Here is a 23,140-nt window from a genome sequence, read left to right as displayed (position 1 = left end):
AGTTCTTGGGAGGGAAGGATTGTATGTTGTACCGGCCTATTTGGATCATTGCCTGCTTTTCCTGTCTACCAGCGGAGACCTTGTGGATCGTGCTACCCCTCCGCTACAATTGGTGGCAAGCAACGGGATTTCAACTACCCAGCAAAGAAACTTTCGGCAGAATTCTAGCGAATAGAAGAAAGGAAGCAGCAATTCGTGAGTTTACTCATTCGGTTGAAAACGGAACCCGGGAACACGTGGAAACTCACGAACGGCCGGTGAATGGGCACAAATTATGCACTTTTGAAATGAAGTACTTTGAAAGAGTTACTGGAGACAAGGGGAACAGTAGCCAGCAACAAGACAAAAGTTATATTAATCGCAGAGCTAATGGAAGGAGACAGAGCCGCGGCTGCTGCAGCACCTCCAAGGGAGGAGGAGCCAACAGAATTTGAGAAGCAATACAGGAGCAGGATGGCTCTACTTCCACCAGCGCTATATGACCAGATGGCTGACCGAGTTTTTGGAGATGTGCAGGAATACATCATGCTTCGGAGGTCGTAGATGAACCAGCAGACTGGAGAAAGAGCCACGACGCCTGTTAACACCCTGCCAGGGAAAGCTAAAATTCCCTACCAAGCTTTTAAGAGCTATTCGGAAGCGGAAGGTGAGGTAGATGACTACCTGCAGGATTTTGAACGGTTATGCCAGTTGCACAATATCAGTGCGGAGGATCGGGTACCCCTACTGGCAGGGAGACTATCTGGTCGCGCCACAGAGGAAAATCGTGCCGTACCTGACGAGGACAGTACAAACTATGCCAAGGTAAAACAGGCCATTTTAGCTAGGTATGCGATTACCTCCGAGGCCTACCGACTAAAGTTCAGAGACATTAAAAAGCTCGCCAGAGACACTCACACAGAATGGGCACACCGCCTACAACGAGCGGCAAAGGGGTGGTTGGAGGCCACCCAAGTTAACACCCTGGAAGACCTGATCCAACTCATGGTAATGGAGCAGTTCTTTGACGGGATACCCGCGCACCTGCAGAAATGGGTGTGGGATCGGAAGCCACGCACCCTACAAGACGCAGCCAAGCTAGCAGATGAGTTCCAGGATACCAGGAGGGAACGGTGCACTCAATCGAAACCAACCTATGGATCTACCACACCAGTACCAACCGTAAAGACAGCCGTTCCAGCACGCCCGGGGGTAAGCAATAACACCTACACCCCCAGGTATCAAGCTCGCCCCCCGATACGATGCCACACCTGTAACCAACAGGGACATATGCAGCGGGACTGTCCCCGAAACCGACCACGGCCCAGCTAAAACCCCCCGGTACCCAACAACCGGGCAGCGGTTCATTGTGCCCAAGCGGAACCCTACAGAGTACCCGAGGTCCTAGCTTCCACCGAGGAACCCCTGGACACACTACATGAGGTGAACCCAATCCAAGCCGCCTCTGACAACCGCCAAGGGCACCGACAAGAGGTACAGGTGGAGGGGAGAAAGGTACAGGGGTTACGAGACTCTGGGGCTACTATAACGCTGGTCCGCAACCACCTAGTACCCAAAGGCAACCTCACGGGGGAGTGTGTAGCAGTGCGTGTAGCAGGGGGAGCGATCTACAAGATCCCCACGGCCAAAGTCCACCTGAATTGGGGAGCGGGGAATGGGAATGTGGAGGTGGGGCTGATGCAGGACTTACCCGCAGACATTTTGGGCAACGACCTGGGGGAGCTGACTTCAGCTTTTGTTCCCCAGTCCATCAGCCATGAAGCTTATCCGGTTGAGACACGGCAACAGGCTCGCACCACCTAACCACTCTGAGTACTCCTCCGGACATCCCCAAGCCGATCCGTTAGGATCAAACTGGGTATGCTGGCTTGGTTCTGGGGGAGCATTGTGGCAAACCCAGCCACTGTATATTGTCATTCCTTTATGTACGATGTTATTGCATATGTTTATGCCACTTTAAAGAACCAAGCGTATATATGTTTTGTGTAAATATGGTTCAGGTGGGCTGTAACGTTCCTATGCTGGCTGCATGAAAACCGCCAGCATTCATGCAATTGTATGTTGTTATGTGAGGGGACCCAGATAGCTAATTGTATTGTATTTGTGTATTCTGAGCGGCATTCACCTAATGATATGCCCTCAGACTGGAGCTATCTGGGATATGTTAATGTCTGTGTTTGCTGAGAGGGTGTGACATTGTGTCCCACATGTGTATTGGAAGTTTCCCTTTGTCCTGAGAGATAATTGGATTACTCCTCGGGTGTCTCCAGGGCAGAGAGGAGGAAACCATGATGCACTGTGGGGATGTGTTGTAATATATTGATTGGTTGTATTTCAAAACCCTGTGGGCAGTACTATGTTTTTGGTTTGTGAATAAAAGAGGCTGTACGTGAAGTACAGTCAGTTCCTGTTTTACACTCAACATAGAGCCTCGTCTCATGTGTATGGGAATTGCTATACGCTGTATACTCCCCTGGCTATAACTTCTAGCTCTTGTAAGAGCTTGCTCCTGGATCCTGTCTCTGGATTTAGGAGAGGTTCACCCACTGGAGCCTTGTCATAGGTCCAGGGTGGGTAGGAGACGGCGAGACCTCCACCAAGCTTAGGCGGTTCGTGGGGTCTGCAGTGCTGACGGGGTCAAGTGGAGTGCTTGGAGTCCTCTGGAAGCACTAGGAGCCTCTATCGACGGAGGTACCCGGTCGGGGTGCTAGGCGTTCCGTTACAGTTCTTGGGAGGGAAGGATTGTATGCTGTACCGGCCTATTTGGATCATTGCCTGCTTTTCCTGTCTACCAGCAGAGACCTTGTGGATCGTGCTACCCCTCCGCTACAATAACACATAGAAAAGGTCCATCTGGTGTATGGGAAATAGACAGTTCACTGTGAGCAGGCTAAACTCCATGCCTAAAGAGGACCTCACCAGCAGGAGAACCTCTCTGTATATAACACATAGAAAAGGTCCGTCTGGTGTATGGGAAATAGACATTACACTGTGAGCAGGCTAAACTCCATGTCTGAAGAGGACCTCAGTAGCAGGAAAACGTCTCTGTATATAACACATAGAAAAAGTCCGTCTGGTGTATGGGAAATAGACAGTACACTGTGAGCAGACTAAACTCCATGTCTGAAGAAGACCTCAGCAGCAGGAAAACGTCTCTGTATATAACACATAGAAAAGGTCCGTCTGGTGTTGGAGTTTATACAGCTCATATAGAGCTGGCTATTTCCCATACTTGGTAAGGACCAGGTCCGTACCTTGTATGGAGTTTAGCCAAATCAATGTGAGCCGGCTAAACACTAGCTCTGTTCCGGACCTGTCCACTAGGGGGCTTAGAGAGGTCCGTACCTTGTATGGAGTTTAGCCAAATCAATGTGAGCCGGCTAAACACTAGCTCTGTTCCGGACCTGTCCACTAGGGGGCTTAGAGAGGTCCGTACCATGTATGGAGTTTATACATTTCATATAGAGCTGGCTATTTCCCATACTTGGTAAGGACCAGGTCCGTACCTTGTATGGAGTTTAGCCAAATCAATGTGAGCCGGCTAAACACTAGCTCTGTTCCGGACCTGTCCACTAGGGGGCTTAGAGAGGTCCGTACCTTGTATGGAGTTTAGCCAAATCAATGTGAGCCGGCTAAACACTAGCTCTGTTCCGGACCTGTCCACTAGGGGGCTTAGAGAGGTCCGTACCATGTATGGAGTTTATACATTTCATATAGAGCTGGCTATTTCCCATACTTGGTAAGGACCAGGTCCGTACCTTGTATGGAGTTTAGACACAACCCTACAAGAAATACGTCAAACGTAAAATGCTTACAGTTAGAAACCTGTAACACTGACTAAAGGTCAGTAAAAATGGCGTCCTATTCTGTCTTCTATACAGACGCCATTTTCTCGAAGACCTACAGATGTCAAGTGACGTCTGTGCCGCATGGTCACCGGCGCCTGCTCTAGTCTAGAGAGTGAGGCAGGAATAGGCGGGAATGAGCTGCTCCTCAGCACTGCAATTGCTGCGGGTGTAAGCGGAAGCTGCCAATGCCTGACAGGTAGCTCCGCGAATCCCTGAAGTGCGCGAGTTAGAAATCACAAGTTCGGGAGGCGCCTGACAGAACCGCAAACATGGAGAGTACGGTGGCCAAATATGTGTCCCAGAAGATCAGCAAAACTCGCTGGCGCCCGGTGCCGGCCTCCTCCTTGCAGCAGCCGGATGTGTTTGCAGCGGGCTCCTGGGATAATGAGGTAACACCGCTTGCTGACGGTCTTCAGAGTGCACACACCACACAAATGGGTAAAATAGTAAGAACCTTCTCGTGTGGACTTCATGCTGCATTATGTTTCCATCCTTAGTGTAATGATGTGTAGCACATGACGTCAGCAAGCCATGGCCGTGACGTCATTGCCTAGTGTCACTTTGGTATGAGATGACATTGTGGGCAGCATGTACCAGGGGACATGGCCACATGTAAAGGTGGACCCCAAAGCTACATGCACACCTTGCCTGTTTGTATTCTGAAGATCTGAATGAAATATGCAATAAAACCACATAAATCTGCACTAGTTAGTGAGGTTTTTATGTGGTTTGGATTTCTATGTGAACAACCCCATTGGTGTGGAATCGCATGAACAATTGACATGCTGCAGATTTTGAAATCCCACCCAGGACAAATGGGCAATGTGTACATCAGCCTTTTCACATGTCGCTCACTTTGCTGGCATTGTATTAGGGCACATGAACGAGTTCAGCGCGTGGCAGGAGCAGTGCCCCTGAGAGACTTGGAATTAGAGATGAGCGAACTTCTGTTTTAAGTTCGGCTTCCGGTTAGCGGAGAATCCCGATATGGATTCCGAATTACGTTGTGGTCCGTGGTAGCGGAATCAATAATGGCCATTATTGATTCCGCTACCACGGACCACAACGGAATTCGGAATCCATATCGGGATCCTCCGCTAACCGGAAGCCGAACTTTAGACGCCGAACTTAAAACAGAAGTTCGCTCATCTCTACTTGGAATCTATTAAATTACACTGACATAATGCTGTCAGTACTCAGTAGGGGGACACTGCCTTATAAAGAAGTATAATAACGCCGTGTGATCCTGTCAGGGGCGGAGGGCAGAGCGGGAACTCGCTGCTGTCTTTCAGCACAAGAATCCGTGTGGAAGAAAATGCACGTAATCCGCAACGTGCGGGTAGCCTTATATTATATTTTATTTATTAATTTTTTGGGGGGGCTCTTGTAAAATAAAAATTAATTTCATGAACTCTTTTGTTCAGATTTTTAGAGGCATTTTTTTTCTACAAAAGATATGGAAAACCTGGAAAAATTCACAATGCAACACAAAAAGCCACAAAAAAAACCTGTAGTGCATTTCAGGATTCCCTTTTGACTTGCAGCTAAAATCTGTCTGCTGTTCTTCCCTTTTTTTTTTTTTTTTTTTTTTTTTTTTTTTTTTTAATAAACGGTGCAAAAAAAAACTCCTGAAAATTGTGGGAAATAAAAAAAATAAATAAAAAAAAAAAAAACCTCGTTCTTCTTTGTGCCTGTGTGCACGCTCTCGGGTCCTGTGGAAACATTCCTCTGTAGGATACATCCTGAGAAGGTTATGGTCCTATGACTGTATCTGGTCATCACTCACAATGCCCATATATATATATTTATTTTATACTTTTTTTTGTTGTAGGAAAACAAAGTATCTGTGTGGTCTACTGGAGACTTTGGCGCCATCTCTATGGAGGAAGATTACCTGGCTGACCCCAAACTGTTGTGTGACATCAGACATAAAGGAGATGTGATGGACTTGCAGGTATTTGTATGACATTACCTTGTCTCACTGCTATAATAATGTAGACATGAAGGAGGTGTTTAACCACCTCCGGACCGCCTAACGCAGGATCGCGTTCCGGAGGTGGCAGCGCTGCGCACAGTCACGCATATATGCGTCATCTCGCGATGGCCGAGATTTCCTGTGAACGCGCGCACACAGGCGCGCGCGGTCACAGGAACGGACGGTAAGAGAGTTGATCTCCAGCCTGCCAGCGGCGATCGTTCGCTGGCAGGCTGGAGATGTGTTTTTTTTAACCCCTAACAGGTATATTAGACGCTGTTTTGATAACAGCGTCTAATATACCTGCTACCTGGTCCTCTGGTGGTCCCCTTTGTTTGGATCGACCACCAGAGGACACAGGTAGCTCAGTAAAGTAGCACCACTACACTACACTACACCCCCCCCCCCCCCCCGTCACTTATTAACCCCTTATTAGCCCCTGATCACCCCATATAGACTCCCTGATCACCCCCCTGTCATTGATTACCCCCCCCTGTCATTGATCACCCCCCTGTAAAGCTCCATTCAGATGTCCGCATGATTTTTACGGATCCACTGATAGATGGATCGGATCCGCAAAACGCATCCGGACGTCTGAATGAAGCCTTACAGGGGCATGATCAATGACTGTGGTGATCACCCCATATAGACTCCCTGATCACCCCCCTGTAAAGCTCCATTCAGATGTCCGCATGATTTTTACGGATGCACTGATAGATGGATCGGATCCGCAAAACGCATACGGACGTCTGAATGAAGCCTTACACGGGCGTGATCAATGACTGTGGTTATCACCCCATATAGACTCCCTGATCACCCCCCTGTCATTGATCACCCCCCTGTCATTGATCACCCCCCTGTAAGGCTCCATTTAGACATTTTTTTGGCCCAAGTTAGCGGAATTTTTTTTTTTTTTTCTTACAAAGTCTCATATTCCACTAACTTGTGTCAAAAAATAAAATCTCACATGAACTCCCCATACCCCTCACGGAAACCAAATGCGTAAAATTTTTTAGACATTTATATTCCAGACTTCTTCTCACGCTTTAGGGCCCCTAGAATGCCAGGGCAGTATAAATACCCCACATGTGACCCCATTTCGGAAAGAAGACACCCCCAGGTATTCCGTGAGGGGCATATTGAGTCCATGAAAGATTGAAATTTTTGTCCCAAGTTAGCGGAACGGGAGACTTTGTGAGAAAAAAATTAAAAATATCAATTTCCGCTAACTTGTGCCAAAAAAAAAATTTCTATGAACTCTCCATGCCCCTCATTGAATACCTTGGGGTGTCTTCTTTCCAAAATGGGGTCACATGTGGGGTATTTATACTGCCCTGGCATTCTAGGGGCCCCAAAGCGTGAGAAGAAGTCTGGTATCCAAATGTCTAAAAATGCCCTCCTAAAAGGAATTTGGGCCCCTTTGCGCATCTAGGCTGCAAAAAAGTGTCACACATCTGGTATCGCCGTACTCAGGAGAAGGTGGGGAATGTGTTTTGGGGTGTCATTTTACATATACCCATGCTGGGTGAGAGAAATATCTTGGTCAAATGCCAACTTTGTATAAAAAAATGGGAAAAGTTGTCTTTTGCCAAGATATTTCTCTCACCCAGCAAGGGTATATGTAAAATGACACCCCAAAACACATTCCCCAACTTCTCCTGAATACGGCGATACCACATGTGTGACACTTTTTTGCAGCCTAGGTGGGCAAAGGGGCCCACATTCCAAAGAGCACCTTTAGGATTTCACAGGTCATTTACCTACTTACCACACATTAGGGCCCCTGGAAAATGCCAGGGCAGTATAACTACCCCACAAGTGACCCCATTTTGGAAAGAAGACACCCCAAGGTATTCCGTGAGGGGCATGGCGAGTTCCTAGAATTTTTTATTTTTTGTCACAAGTTAGTGGAAAATGCTGATTTTTTTTTTTTTTTTTTTTTTTTTTTTATACAAAGTCTCATATTCCACTAACTTGTGACAAAAAATAAAAACTTCCATGAACTCACTATGCCCATCAGCGAATACCTTGGGGTCTCTTCTTTCCAAAATGGGGTCACTTGTGGGGTAGTTATACTGCCCTGGCATTCTAGGGGCCCAAATGTGTGGTAAGGAGTTTGAAATCAAATTCTGTAAAAAATGACCTGTGAAATCCGAAAGGTGCTCTTTGGAATATGGGCCCCTTTGCCCACCTAGGCTGCAAAAAAGTGTCACACATCTGGTATCTCCGTACTCAGGAGAAGGTGGGGAATGTGTTTTGGGGTGTCATTTTACATATACCCATGCTGGGTGAGAGAAATATCTTGGCAAAAGACAACTTTTCCCATTTTTTTTTTTTATACAAAGTTGGCATTTGACCAAGATATTTATCTCACCCAGCATGGGTATATGTAAAATGACACCCCAAAACACATTCCCCACCTTCTCCTGAGTACGGAGATACCAGATGTGTGACACTTTTTTGCAGCCTAGGTGGGCAAAGGGGCCCATATTCCAAAGAGCACCTTTCGGATTTCACAGGTCATTTTTTACAGAATTTGATTTCAAACTCCTTACCACACATTTGGGCCCCTAAAATGCCAGGGCAGTATAACTACCCCCCAAGTGACCCCATTTTGGAAAGAAGAGACCCCAAGGTATTTCGTGATGGGCATAGTGAGTTCATAGAAGTTTTTATTTTTTGTCACAAGTTAGTGGAATATGAGACTTTGTAAGAAAAAAAAAAAAAAAAAAAATCATCATTTTCCGCTAACTTGTGACAAAAAATAAAAAGTTCTATGAACTCACTATGCCCATCAGCGAATACCTTAGGGTGTCTACTTTCCGAAATGGGGTCATTTGTGGGGTGTTTGTACTGTCTGGCCATTGTAGAACCTCAGGAAACATGACAGGTGCTCAGAAAGTCAGAGCTGCTTCAAAAAGCGGAAATTCACATTTTTGTACCATAGTTTGTAAACGCTATAACTTTTACCCAATCCATTTTTTTTTTTACCCAAACATTTTTTTTTTATCAAAGACATGTAGAACTATAAATTTAGAGCAAAATTTCTATATGGATGTCGTTTTTTTTTGCAAAATTTTACAACTGAAAGTGAAAAATGTCATTTTTTTGCAAAAAAATCGTTAAATTTCGATTAATAACAAAAAAAAGTAAAAATGTCAGCAGCAATGAAATACCACCAAATGAAAGCTCTATTAGTGAGAAGAAAAGGAGGTAAAATTCATTTGGGTGGTAAGTTGCATGACCGAGCAATAAATGGTGAAAGTAGTGTAGGTCAGAAGTGTAAAAAGTGGCCTGGTCTTTCAGGGTGTTTAAGCACTGGGGGCTGAGGTGGTTAATGGGAAATCTGAGTTGCTAATATTAATTATGCACTTTCTGAAAATTGTAATGAAAGGGAATGTGCTGTTTCATCCCAGTGCGCTGAATGCCTCTGCCTGCTTTATCCTATCTACACAGCTCACATATACGGTGCACTTAAATCAGGCTTTTGTCACACTGCGGTTTTACTGTATATGAACCCCTTCCAGACCCTCGCTGTACATGAACGTATGGAGCTACTAATTCTGCTCACCATAATGAATCTCGCAGTGACCAGCCTATGATGGCTGCTGTTGCCGGGGGGGGGGGGGGGGTCACTTCTCCTTACCTGCTTCAGTTGTTTCCTGTCCCTCTGGGATGTGTGGAGATCCTCCTGTAAAGGGCGCGCATGGGCAGGAGTTTTCTTGGACGCCCAGCTGAAGATTCTGTGGAGCACTTCAGTGTGCTGGGCGGAGAAAAGAGCTGCGAGGCTCGCGGTGAGGCCCTTCCTGCTTCTCTGGCATAAGTCCTCTGGTGGAGGCAGCGTCCGTGCGCAATATTGCAGACGAGATCTCGGTGGGCTCAAGATCTCAGGAGCCGCTGTAGCTGACATACTTCCCCCTAGGCAACAAGCGCTTTAAAAAAGAGGAAAGAAATAATTCCCAGTGTCTTAGCTGGGAGAAAGAAGCACTTGGAAGATGTCTACTCCAGGTGACTTAGACAGCGTCCGGAGGTCTGCATACCCAACCAAAGCCCTCAGTCCGGTAAGCTCTCCTTCTGAATATGTATTTTAATATATTCCCCTAGGTCAGGGATGCACAAAAATTGGCTGAAACTTCTCAAAGTATCAAAAAAGGTTCAGTTTTCAAAAAAGGGACTGCCTTCTGGTCATAAAAAAAGTGTGAAATGTTTAGAAAAAAACTGTATCAGAAGAATCTCCTTCCCTTCTGGATAATATCAAAACATTATCAAAGAGGAAGTGAGCAGCGCTGTGGACTGTAAAATGGCATCCACATCTCAAAAACCTTCCACCCCCATGTCATCAATGTCCGCCCCTTCTGAAATAGATCTGCAGGAGGAAGATTTTGATGAAGGGGAGTGCTTTCTGGGTCCGACTGATTCCTCTGAAGCAGAGTCTGGTCGTCCCCTTTGCTCAATTGAAGAGACAGATTCGCTCTTAAAAACCATAAGGGCGACTTTAAATCTGGAAGACGCTAAAGTAAACAACCAAAATCCGTACAGGACCTTTTATGTTTAGAGGCTTGGGGGGGGGGGGGGGGGGAGTGTTGTTCCCCTGCATTCTAATTAGGGCTGCACGATATGGGAATTTTGTGCGATTGCGATTAGGGCCCTAAAAATTGCGATAACGATATGTGATGCGATATTTTAAGGGAATTGTGCTAGAGGTCTATTTGGATTTTCAAGGCAAAAGCACACAGAAATTACTGATAATGCTGAAATGTAGTTATGCTTAACTCAAGAACTGAAATGCACAGTGTTTTTCAAAATAAAACCTCTTTTACTAAATTAAATAACATTTGCATTACTGCAAAAGTACAAAATACAAAACTTGCCATTTTCTTAATAGCACTGTACAGAACAGATAAACAGAATAAATAGAAGAACATTTGTTCATTAAAATAACAACTTGCCTCCAGCCCCTCCTCCCTCCCCGCACTGTAACTGATGTATCGCCGGCCGCACTGCAACATAGCAGCCGGCGATACATCCGTGTCAGCCACGTAAAAAAGTCAACCATCGCTTTATAAGACGCACTGCCATTTTCCCCCTACTTTTGGGGGGAAAAAAGTTAGTCTAATAAAGCGAAAAATATGGTAATACAATTGCAGCATTTTTGGGTCGGCCAATTGGCAATTGCGATATGGCGATCGATTGCTTTGGCGATATATTGTGCAGGCCTAATTCTAATATTATCAGACTTATTAATAAAGGATGGACTGACCCAGAGAAAAAGCCTGGGGTCTCCAGGATTTTTTTAAAAGAAAGTATCTGTGTAGGAGGATACCACCCTTTGGTATAAATGTCCTAAAGTTGATGCTCCGGTAGCAAAAATAACAAAAATCTGCTCTCCCTTTTGAGGATGTAGGTCTTCTAAAAGACCCCATGGGAAAAAAAAATAAAAAAAGTGAAGCTTTTTTAAAAAGATCTTGGGAAGCTTCTATGGCCTTTTTAAGACCAAGTGTAGCGGCCACTTATACTGCCAGGTCCATGGCCATTTGGACTAACCAGATGGAGGAGCATTTAGTGGCAGGAACCTTAGAGGACCTTTCACTTGTAAAAACTATGTGAACTAAGTATGCTGCCATGTAGAGCGGCGCCCGGGGATCTCACTGCACTTACAATTATCCCCGGGCGCCGCTCCGTTCTCCCGTTATGCCCTCCAGTACCTTTTGCTCCTTAAGTTATAGTAGGCGGGTCTTCCCTTGTCCTGTGGGCGTCTCCTTCTCCTAGGCTGCAGCGCTGGCCAATCGCAGCGCACAGCCTGGGAGTTTTTCTTCTCCCAGGCTGTGAGCTGTGCGCTGCGATTGGCCAGCACTACAGCGGATGCCTCTGTAGATACTGTAAGGCTGGGTTCAGACCTGAGCGTTCAGGATGGAGCGCTCTGTATGCGCGATTGTATGCGCGAGTACAGACGCGGCTCCGGAACAAGCGAACGCCCATTGTCGCGCGTTCCCGCTGAAGTCTATGTACGGGAACGCGCGACAAGACGCCCCAAAGAAGCTCCTGTACTTCTTGGGGCGTCGGGCGTTTTACAGCGCGATCGTACGCGCTGTAAAACGCTCAGGTGAGAACCCTTCCCATAGGGAAACATTGGTTCTTGCCTGTTGAGCGTTTTACAGCGCGTAGGAACGCGCTGTAAAACGCTCAAGTGTGACCCCAGCCTAAAATTGGCAGCCAGATCTGCAGTTCTCTCTAATGCCACTAGCAGAGAGGTGTGGCTGAGGTCATGGTCAGGGGATTCAGCCTCTAAAAATAAATTATGCGGTATCCCTTGTGAGGGATACAGAGTATTCGGGTCCGTACTCAATGATATCCTTGAAAAAGCCACAAATAGGAAAAAAGGTTTTCAGTCAGAACCCAAAAATTTTCGGCAGACGAAATTTCGGCTCCTCCACAAGGGGCAGGCAGGACCTGAAAAAATTTATCAGCAGTGTGGGAAGCCCTAAAAGCTCTTCATTTGGAAGTAGAAGGAAGAGATATAAAAATCCTCTCAGACAACATCGCTACGGTCACCTACCTGAACAAACTGGGAGGTACAAAAGTACATCCTTGGCAAAGGTATCGTGAAAAGTCTTTCGACGGGCAGAAAGGAATATACAGCCAATTACGGCAGTCCATATAAAGAGAAAAGACAACAAGATTGTAGATTTTCTAAGCAGAGATACTTTGAAAGAAGGAGAATGGAGTTTAAATCGATAATCAGATAACAAAGAAGTGGTCGATACCACACCTAGACATGTTTGCGACCAGGCGGAACAAAGAAACGAAGAAATTTTGTTCCCAATCCTACAGAGACCGCCCTTTGTGGATGCACTCTCCCATCCTTGGCCGAACTAGATCCTGTACGCATTTCCCCCATTTGCCCTAATACCCAAAATTCTGTCAAAAGAAAAATCCAAACTTTTCCTAGTTGCTCCATATTGACCAAGAAGATCTTTGTTTCCACTACTATTGAACATATCAGCAGGGGATTACTGGATCCTGCTGCCTCTTCCAGACCTTCTTCATCAAGGTCCAGTCTTGCACCCCAAGTCGGCACAAATACGCCTGGCAGCTTGGAACCTGAGCAGGAATTGTTAAGGGTAAAAATAAAGTCTTTCGTCTGCAAGACGTTTACTTGCCATCATTCGGTTCTCCAGCAGGTTGTCCGGAAGAGAGGCGTTTTCATAATCTGGACGTTCGCAGATGTATGTTAGCTTACCTTAAGGCAACAGAAATTTTCAGGAAGACAGACAGACAGACAGACAGACTCTTCATTCAGTTTGCTGTGCCAAATAGAGGACAGGCGGCAAGCAAGACAACCATCGGAAGATGGATCATATCGGCAATCCTTTTTTGCTACAACTTCAAAGATGTCATTTCTCCAAAGGGACTAAAAGCTCATTAAACTCGATAAGTCGCATCTTTCTGGGCAGAGTCGGCGGACATCTCTATGGAACAAATATGCCAGGCAGCCACCTGGTCTTCGCCTTCTACATTTTTCGACATTATCAATTACATATGTTAAAAAATAGGGACTTATTGTTTTCTCGCAGAGTGGTCTGCAGTGGTCCCACCCTAATTATTTAATTTCTCTGTGTAATAGCAAGCAATCAAAAAGTCATATACACCCTATAATAGTACCAATCGTCAATCATCTCGCCCCAAAAAAAAATTAGCCCCTACACAAGACAGTCGCCCAAAAAATAAATTGCGGCTTTCAGAATGTGGAGACACAAAAAAATCATTTATCAAAAATGCTTTGTAATGTAAAACTGAGTTTTATTGTCGTGGCCGTGACAACCTGCTCTATAAAAATACCACATGATCTAACCTGTTAGATAAATGTTGTAAATAACAAAAACGCTGCCAAAACAGCTATTCTTTTGTTACCTTGCCTCACAAAAAGTGTAATATAGAGCAACCAAAAATCATATGTACCAACAAAACTGCCACCTTTATCCTGTAGTTCCCAAAATGGGGTCACTTTTTTTAGACTTTCTACTCTAGGGGTGTATCAGGGGGGCTTTAAATGTGACATGGCAGCTTAAAATTATCCCAGTGACATCTGCTTTCCAAAAAACCATATGGCGTTCCTTTCCTTCTGCGCCCTGCCGTGTTCCCGTACAGCAGTTTACTACCACATATGGGGTGTATCTGTAAACTACAGAATCAAGGCCATAAATATTGTTTTGTTTGGCTGTTAACCCTTGCTTTGTAACTGGAAAAAAATGGATTCCAATGGAAAATCTGCCAAAAAAGTGAAATTTTCTCTGATTTCCATTAATTCTTGTGGAACACCTAAAGGGTTAAAAAAGTTAGTAAAATCAGTGTTTAATACCTTGAGGGGAGTAGTTTTTAAAATGGGGTCATTTTTGGGTGTTTTCTATTATGTAAGCCTCACAAAGTGACTTCACACCTGAACTTGTCAGTTTTAAAGTGGGTTTTTAGAAATGTTCTGAACTTTCAAGATTGCCTTCTAACATCCCCAAAAAATAAAATGGCATTCCCAAAATGGTCCAAACATGAAGTAGACATATGGGAAATGTAAAGTAATAACTATTTTTGGAGGTATTACTATCTATTATGAAAGTAGAGAGAGTGAAACTTGCTAATTTTTCCCCAAAATTTTTAGTAAATTTGACTTACATTTTTATTCAAAAATAAAAAATATTTAGATTTTTTAATTTTACCACCGTCATGAAGTACAATATGTGACGAGAAAACAGTCTCATAATGGCCTGGATAAGTAAAAGCGTTTTTAAAATTACCACTTAAAGTGACACATGTCAGATTTGCTAATAATTGCCTGATCCTTAAGGAGAAAAATGGTAGGGTCCTTAAGGGATTAAAGATCTCCAAATTGTTTCCTGTCCCTAGGGGAGGCGGGGTAACCTCCTTTGAATCCGTGCCGCTGTGGAGGCTAGAGGAAAAACCAATTACCAGTAAGTAATCTTCTTTTGCTGTATTATACTGCATTGACACTACCAGTTTGCGTATGAGACCCAGCTTGGGCCTCATGGGCCTCTGTAGCTGGCAGATCCGGAGACTTTTTGTAAGGCCTCGGGCTGCCATGGCACCCAGTGATGGCATCACGGGGAGCCAGTGGAGTGACAGAGGGACCCCCATCCCTCTAAGGGGTTAATTTACCAGCATCTGAGTTTTTTTTAGTGATGTCAGTGGGGACTGGGCTTTTAGTAATAGCCCCTGCTGCGGATCGAGCAAGCACAGCTCCCTCTGCCCACCTGATTAGCAATGCGGACATGTACAGCAAGGTCGCAAAGGGGTTGAAAGATCTTTTAGCTCCCCAAAGCATTATGCCAAAGTCTATAGTTTTGTTTTTTTTTATACTTGTTTTTAAGAAATATTTTTAAAAAATTACTATTTTATTGCGTAAAAGTCTCATTGGTTGAGTTTGTCAATCACAGCCACAATCGCATGGATACAACTGCTGTGCCTATGTGATCTTCTGAATGTAATTGTACACCATGGAGCCTGTAGGCAAGGTAAACTAGGACATACAGGTTAAAATATTCCAGGTAGGCAAGACAATGTTTAAATTTTGACTCTGTGGGGGAGATTTATCAAACTGGCGTAAATTCCTCCTCATTTTACACAACTCCTTTTGGAAATGAAAATCTGGTTGCTATGGGCATCTAAGCCACTTCTACTTTACACCAGTTTGATAAATCTCCGTGTCTCCAAAATGGTCTTTTATTGATCTGTAAAGTTAATTTATTTCAGTTTTTAGATCAAGAGAGAATTGTAACAGCCTCGTCAACGGGAAGAGTAACAGTCTTCCGCCACCATCAAGGCAATCAGGTATCGTCATTCTATCATATTAGCCTATTCTTCTGGGGGCAGGCATTGGTTAGTGAGAAGAAGTACCAATAATAACATGGCTTGGCCATAATTAGTATTTTGTAATCATTGCATATGGTTTAGCTGTATATCTTAATATAATTTATCTGGTTTCTTTTACCAAAGACTCTGTCAGAAAAGCAGAAATGGGAATATGCTCATCACCATGTTGGTTCTGTTGGCACTGGAGCTCCCTGCACTGGTATCGTGTGCAGCAATCCGGAAATAGTCTCTGTTGGTGAAGATGGTCGTATAAATCTTTTCAGAGCCGACAGCAAAGAGATTGTGCGGACAATTGGTATGTCTATACATTGCTGTGGTAAAGCTAACCTACAATTGAAGGGGTTCTCCAGGCTTTTAATATTGATAACCTATCCTCAGCATAGGTCATCAATATCAGATTGGGAGGGGGGGGGGGGGTCAACACCCGGAACCCCCACCGATCAGCTGTATGAAAGAAAGACATGCGTGTGCCTTCTCTCTTCCTGCTCGCCATAGACCTACCGGTAGCAGCAAGAAGAAAGATGGCGCGTGTCAAACCCCTTCTGATCTGATATTGATGACTTATGCTAGTTAAAAAAAAAAAAAAGCCCAGAGAACGCCTTTAAGTAGGACACACACCTTCTCAGAATAGATTATAGGTCACTTTAAGGGAGAGCTCACATCACTGTTTATTTTTCCCTTCTTCTCTAATATTTTTTCTCTCTAATTCCGTGTTAAAAAAATAACTGACTAAAATGGATGCCAAATGTGCAAACGGATGCACAGGATCTCCCTTTTTTTTTTTTTTTTGTGAACTCTCCCTAAGTGGTACATTTTTGAATGTACGGTTTGTGTGGTCTCCTCTGCAGCAGTGAATTGGGGTCCAGGTTACACACATTGATCCAGTTTTAAACATTAGGAGCTGGAACAACTGGCCAGGTCTCCACATCTCGTTTCGAGTCTCATTACCTGGCAGCTGGGGCTTTGGTTACATTTGATTTGCTGTCACGCAAATATGATACTGTATGTACGTATTTGATTTAAATTGATCATCCTACCTCCCTCCAGATGATGCAGATAGTAGTACCATCCATGCAGTAATCTTCCTCCGTACTACAGAAATCTTAACGGTTAATTCCATTGGGCAGTTGAAGATGTGGGACTTCAGACAGCAAGGGAATGATCCAACACATATATTCTCCATGTAAGTATATATTTATAAGATTCAATAGTGATCTACGGACTGTAGCCTATTTTCTCCATGTTGAGAGTGTAGTTCTTTTACTTTTCCCCCTTGGCACAGCTCAGTCCCATTGAAGTTATACCAAGCACAGTCACTATACAATGTACAGCGCTGTGCTTGGTGAGCTGAGAGAAGGCTTTTTCACACAGCTGAGTGGGCGTTCTATGTTATGAAACCCAATGGAGTAATTTTTATTTATTTATTTTGCCTTCTAGTAAAGTCACATTTACGCTAGTTAGAGCTCTTTCACACTTGCGTTGTCCGGATCCGGCGTGTACTCCATTTGCCGGAATTACACGCCGGATCCGGAAAAACGCAAGTGAACTGAAAGCATTTGAAGACTGATCCGTCTTCAAAATGCGTTCAGTGTTACTATGGCAGCCAGGACGCTATTAAAGTCCTGGTTGCCATAGTAGGAGCGGGGAGCGGTATACTTACAGTCCGTGCGGCTCCCGGGGCGCTCCAGAATGACGTCAGAGCGCCCCATGCTCATGGATGACGTGTCCATGCGATCACGTCATCCATGAGCGTGGGGCGCCCTGACGTCACTCTGGAGCGCCCGGGGAGCCGCACGGACGGTAAGTATACTACTCCCCTCTACACTTTACCATGGCTGCCAGGACTTTAGCGTCTTGGCAGCCATGGTAACCATTCAGAAAAAGCTAAACGTCGGATCCGGCAATGCGCCGAAATGACGTTTAGCTTAAGGCCGGATCCGGATTAATGCCTTTCAATGGGCATTAATTCCGGATCCGGCCTTGCGGCAAGTGTTCCGGATTTTTGGCCGGAGCAAAAAGCTCAGCATGTTGCGGTATTTTCTCCAGCCAAAAAACGTTCCGTTCCGGAACTGAAGACCTCCTGATGCATCCTGAACGGATTTCTCTCCATTCAGAATGCATTAGGATAAAACTGATCAGGATTCTTCCGGCATAGAGCCCCGACGATTGAACTCTATGACGGAAGAAAAGAACGCAAGTGTGAAAGGGCCCTTAGATGTACCTTCCTTTCGCTCTGCACACAAATCTAATACTCTGATGTTTAAATTGTTTGCATAAAATTCATGTTGGTTTTTGCTGTGGATCTTGGGGAGCCCTGCTCCAGGCGTAGCTACAGTACATACACATTACTTTCAGACTACATGAGCACAATAGAGAATATGAAGAAATTCCAGCATCCAAGGAATTTATACTGCAGTTCGTGGTTTATTTTCAAGCGGCGACACACATGTTGTCTTGGTCCATGGAGATATTCATCAAACTAACGTCCCTGGGAAAGGGGTAAGAATGAACGTTGTGGCCCAAATGTTTGTAGTCAGAAAAACCATGCACGTGTCTTTGCGTGACATCACATATTCTGGGAGCTAATGTCCATACTTTATTTATTTTCCAGTGGCATTAGTTTGAAAATCTCCATGATCTGAAACGTGTGTGTTGCCACTTAAATAAAGAACTGCATTATAAATCCTTGGATGCTGGACTTTCTTCATATTGTATTTTAAGTATGGGAACCCTATTCCTAGCACCAGCAGAGTGCCCCTGGATAGCTTATGTACATACAGATACAACGCTGCGTATTCATTACATAAAGGATATTAGTGAGGTCTCCATGCTGTTTCTGTAGGGGAAACTCCAGGATAACTTGCAGCATGTGTCTGCAAGGGCATCCTGCATTGTGTGCAGACTAGCAGGGCAAGGGTGGGAGATCTTGAATTTCCCCACAGTCAGATTTTATTTAAAATTAGGCTAAAAACTTCAGCTTTACCATGGCTTGTGCTCACAAAGTGGATTTCTCAGAAAAATGTGTTGCAAAATCAAAGGCTGGCCATCTGGTTTCTGCCGTGAATTAGCCACAGATTTGTTCATGGATTTGGCACCATTGAATGAGGTTAAACTGCTTGTGGGCACCAGTTGTGTTTTCTGCAGAAAGAAGTGGCATGTCCCTTCCTTTCTTGAATGGAAAAATCTGCACCTTAGGAACATGGGCGCACATTCACATTGAGATGCAGAGCAGTTTTCCTATGTATTTCAGCATGTAATATGTGGCTAAGCTCGCGTAGAAAATATGCCATGTGAACATACTCTTTAAGAGGGTGCCAAAAATTGGTCCCTCAAGTTAAAATATGAATTGGTTCCAGGACAACCATTGTATGTTGAAACCATTGAGTAATTTGTTCCAAAGCCCCAAAATGTCATCTAAGATAAGAGAAAATGAAGATTTAAGAAAAATAAGCAGATAACTAAGACAGATAAAACAAGCACTTACATATAACGGCACAGGAATAGATTATAACTAGCAACTAATATAGCTTTACCAGAGAAATGGTTGGATCTGAGACATTGTATGTTGAGTCTAGTTTCAACTTACGATGGGTCAGAAAAGATCATTGTATGTTGAAAATATTGTATCCTGAGGGATCACTGTAATATTAAAGGGGTCTTCCAGGGCTTACTGAACACCACACCTCCTTAAATCTGTGTGAATCTGTCAAAGAAACGGTGTACTCTCAACTTTCTAATGTGCTCACCACTTGAAAGCGCTGTGGATCTGCTGCTTTCTGAACCAGTCATGTGACTTGCCTCTTCGTAAAATCTTCACTTGTGCTGCTGTTACATCCATCTTCTTATTCCTGAAGTTTCCTGTCCCTTGAAAGGGCGGGTTCGACATTTCTAGGACCAGCATAGGAGTGGTGCAGTGGATGGGGCTGTATTCTTGTGGACAGAATCCTCCCTCATCTTTCAGGGCATGCACTTATGCATTGACGCTGCGCATGCGCTCATAAATCACAGAAAACTCAGTCTGAGGGATCACTGCAGCGCTGGTCCCGGATATGACATAACTATTCGTTCTAGGGACAGAAAATGTCAGAAATGAAAAGATGGATGTGACTGCAGTGTAAGTTAAAATCTTCTGAAGAGGCAAGTCATTTGCCCATTTCTAGAATTATTGGATCCACAGCACTTTGGAGTGGTGACTACCACATTAGGGTACTTTCACACTTGTGGTGTTTGATTCCGGCAGGCAGTTCAGTTGCTGATCAGTCTAACAAATGCATTGCAATACCAGATCCGTTTTTCCGTGTCATCTGGAAAAACTGATCCGGTATTTGCTATTTTTCAAATTTTTAAAGGTCTGCGCATGCGAACACCTGGAAACCGGATCCTTTTTACCAGAACACTTGATACCAGATCCGGCATTCGGGCAAGTGTTCCAGAATTTTGGCTGGAGAAAATACCGCAGCATACAGAGATGAGTCAGGGACAGGACTCATCTCAGGTTAATTTGCATATGTATCAAATCAGGTTTTTTTTCCACAATAAAAGCACACAGAGCTATGGGGACTGAGTATTGCGGATGTGCTAGCGGCCATCTAGCAACCCATGTCCTCAGCTCTATACACAAAATCCCACCCTTTAACGCAAGTGTGAAAGTACCCTTTAGAAATAGTTTTTTTTATTATTTATTTTTCTATCAGGTTCACACGTGAAGGGGGTGGGGCTTGTTGGGAAATGCCAGAAAAATTCCTTCACTACCGAGCCACCTTTCAACTTGAACCTTGCCCCTCCCTTCATAAACTCGGAACTTGTGAGTGTACCCAGAGCTACTCTCAGGTGCTGATCAGGCACATATGCACTAAACAGCACTTGGCAGTCACAGCTCGCACGCAGAAAGTGGTGCAGATCTGGAAAAAAAAAAAAAACGCACGGACCAAATGTCGTCCGTTTAAAAAAAGACTGTGGGGGAGGCGGTGACAGAGGGTGGTTTAGGGATCTGGAACAGCTGCAAATGAAATAAAAATCAGAGCAGCAATTCCAGATGTTCTTCTTTTCTTTCAGAAGCAGAAGGTCAAATCGCAGTGGTGGTGCACCACAAGTCCTAACAAGCAGCACAGAGAAGGACAGAACCTCTCTGCATGCAGGCATCAGCTAGAATGGCTGCCTGCAGACAGGTTCAGGCCTTTGCTGTGCTGCTATAGCACTGCCATTGGCTGGAGCGTTGTTCCAGCCAATCGCAGCGCTGGCAGGGGATGCCAAACACTGGAGTCCCCTGCCTGACCTCGGGGGAGATGGGTACTGACTAGTTCAGCACCAGTCACCCCTGTACAACCCCCTCCTGCAGCTTCATGAATGGTTAAGGAACCATCCGGAGCTGTGATTGGCCTGTTTGCAGCGATCGGCGCTGCAGGGGGGTGGGAAAACTTCCCTGTGCTCGTAGGAAAGATGCCTGCCGTGCAGAGCAGCCATCGTACCCCGGCTACCGAGCGACTTCGCTCAGTGACCAGGTGTACACAGCGCTGGGATTTCTGACCCACTTTCCAGCACCGTACATGTACGGCGCTGGTATCCTATGGGTTAAACCTCTGCCCTCTTTAACCTGTCCCACAAACTTTTCCACCTTTTTTAAAATGGTACTTTGTTCTGTGCCACCTGTAACTGCTGCAGGCAGTTGTTGAGGTGAAAAGTGATGGATTGTCATGACATGAATAATCCTTCTGTTGCTTATGATGCTAACTGTACGCTAATTGTATTTTCTTGTCTTCCATTTGCTTCTAGAGCCAATGAGCGCATGCCATTACACTGTTTAGACAGACATCCAAGTCAGCAGCATGTTGTAGCTACAGGTGGTCAGGATGGCATGCTGTGCATCTGGGATGTTAGACAGAGCCGGACACCAATATCTCTCCTCACTGCCCATGATGCTGAGAGTAAGTTGGCATTCACATCTGCACTACCTGTCCCCTGATGTAAAGATTAAAACATTCTAAATGACTTTTTCATGTGAATTTTTCTAGTGTGGGAGGTCCATTTTCACCCTTCAAAACCTGATCATCTATTCACATGTTCGGAGGATGGGTCTTTGTGGCATTGGGATGCATCACCTGAAGTTATGGAAAAGCCTTCATTTCTTCTGGGTGAGAATATGTCCAGTAAACGTTGTCGTGTTTTTTTTGTTTTTTTTAAGTGCCCCCGTGTCCCTTCTTGGTGCGTTCATGGCTTTAAACCGCTGGCACTCGGAATTGCATTGCTGCCTCTCACTGAAAACGTTAGGTGGCAGATGCCACGAAGGCTGCAAGCAGATGCCAAAATTCTGCTGTGTGAATGGCCCCTAACAGAAGTATTGCACTAGCTGAATTTATAGGTTTTATTTAAGAAAATGTAAAGTCTGTGTGATGCCTGTTGATTGCTAGAATGTTTAGCGGTGCATGGATGACAGGAAACTCGACGAGCTGAAGGGTCACCACGTACGATACAGCACCTCGATCACTGGAGATCTGCCTGACCCACATAGAGTACAACTTCTGACATGTCTCCCAGGTCTGTGCACTGAGTCTGTTCTTATTCCACAGGAGGAAGAGGAAACGCAAACTTGTCCCGTAGCGCTATGGGGCAGTCGTTCAGCCAGTCATTGATGACCGCGTGGCTAAATAATGATCCCACCAAAGGACACTTGGAAATTACCAACCTTTTAACCAGTAACATCCGATCTGTGAACAGCCTAGATATCTTGGGAGAATACCTTGTCTGTGGTACGGATGCAGAGTGTATCTACGTTCTGAAACGGCCTCTTGCTTAACCCGCAAAGAACTGCAACAGATGGACTGAAAAAAAAGTTTGGATGCTCCACAGACTGAAGTTGCCTGTTCATGTAATTTGTATTACCACAGAAAAAACTACTGGTTGAATTGACCAATAACATGTTTGCTTAAAAAAAAAAAGAGTATCTGACTTTTGTCATCCGTCTCTGTGGCAATTTAATAAGCACATTGTGGGACGTTTATCAAGACTGGTATACCCGTACGCCAGTCTTGATCTCCCTGCAGTGGCGTGAAATGCTGGTCTACTCCAGGTACAGGCTGGCATAGATATCAGCTATAACATACGCCACTTTCTGGTCAAAGTCGTAGTAAATCCGTCGGGCACCATGAAGCCCCGTCCCCTTAGGAAAAGAGAAGTGTGTGTGTGTGTGTGCCATAATGGTTTAAAGGGTTTAGTAAATGTCCCTCACTGTTTAATTTGTACTATGACACCTGAAAAATATCTTGTAGTAACCAGAATACCACTTTATATCATACCCACTAGTTATAGGATTACTAACTGATCGGTTGGTGTGTGACAGCTGATGCGCCCGGTTTTCCCATCCTAATGCAGCAGCAAGCCGAGCATGCACCTTGCTACTCCATCCATAGGAATGCTGGAGATAGCTGATTACAGATAT

At 44.8% G+C, this 23,140-nt stretch overlaps 1 protein-coding gene across 1 annotated transcript; it reads left to right on the top strand.

Moving 5' to 3' along the window:
• Positions 1–3,927: 3,927 nt before the first annotated feature.
• Positions 3,928–22,624, top strand: NUP43 (nucleoporin 43). Its single transcript, XM_040429278.1, has 8 exons — positions 3,928–4,237; positions 5,680–5,802; positions 15,586–15,663; positions 15,829–16,000; positions 16,753–16,888; positions 21,478–21,629; positions 21,717–21,836; positions 22,272–22,624. The coding sequence occupies exons 1-8, from the start codon at positions 4,118–4,120 to the stop codon at positions 22,496–22,498; spliced, it is 1,128 nt and encodes a 375-aa protein (XP_040285212.1). The 5' UTR covers positions 3,928–4,117; the 3' UTR covers positions 22,499–22,624.
• The last annotated feature ends 516 nt before the right edge of the window (positions 22,625–23,140 follow it).

This window comes from Bufo bufo, chromosome 4, assembly GCF_905171765.1.
Source record: "Bufo bufo chromosome 4, aBufBuf1.1, whole genome shotgun sequence".
Classification (NCBI taxonomy): domain Eukaryota; kingdom Metazoa; phylum Chordata; class Amphibia; order Anura; family Bufonidae; genus Bufo; species Bufo bufo.
This window is presented reverse-complemented; position numbering and strand designations above follow the sequence as displayed.

Excerpts from the sequence above, each read along its gene's own strand:
- NUP43 (XM_040429278.1), top strand. The coding sequence starts at position 4,118 with ATGGAGAGTACGGTGGCCAAATATGTGTCCCAGAAGATCAGCAAAACT. Across the intron at positions 16,001-16,752 it reads AGAGATTGTGCGGACAATTG|ATGATGCAGATAGTAGTACC; the intron begins GTATGTCTATAC and ends ACCTCCCTCCAG. Across the intron at positions 21,837-22,271 it reads AAAGCCTTCATTTCTTCTGG|GAGGAAGAGGAAACGCAAAC; the intron begins GTGAGAATATGT and ends CTTATTCCACAG.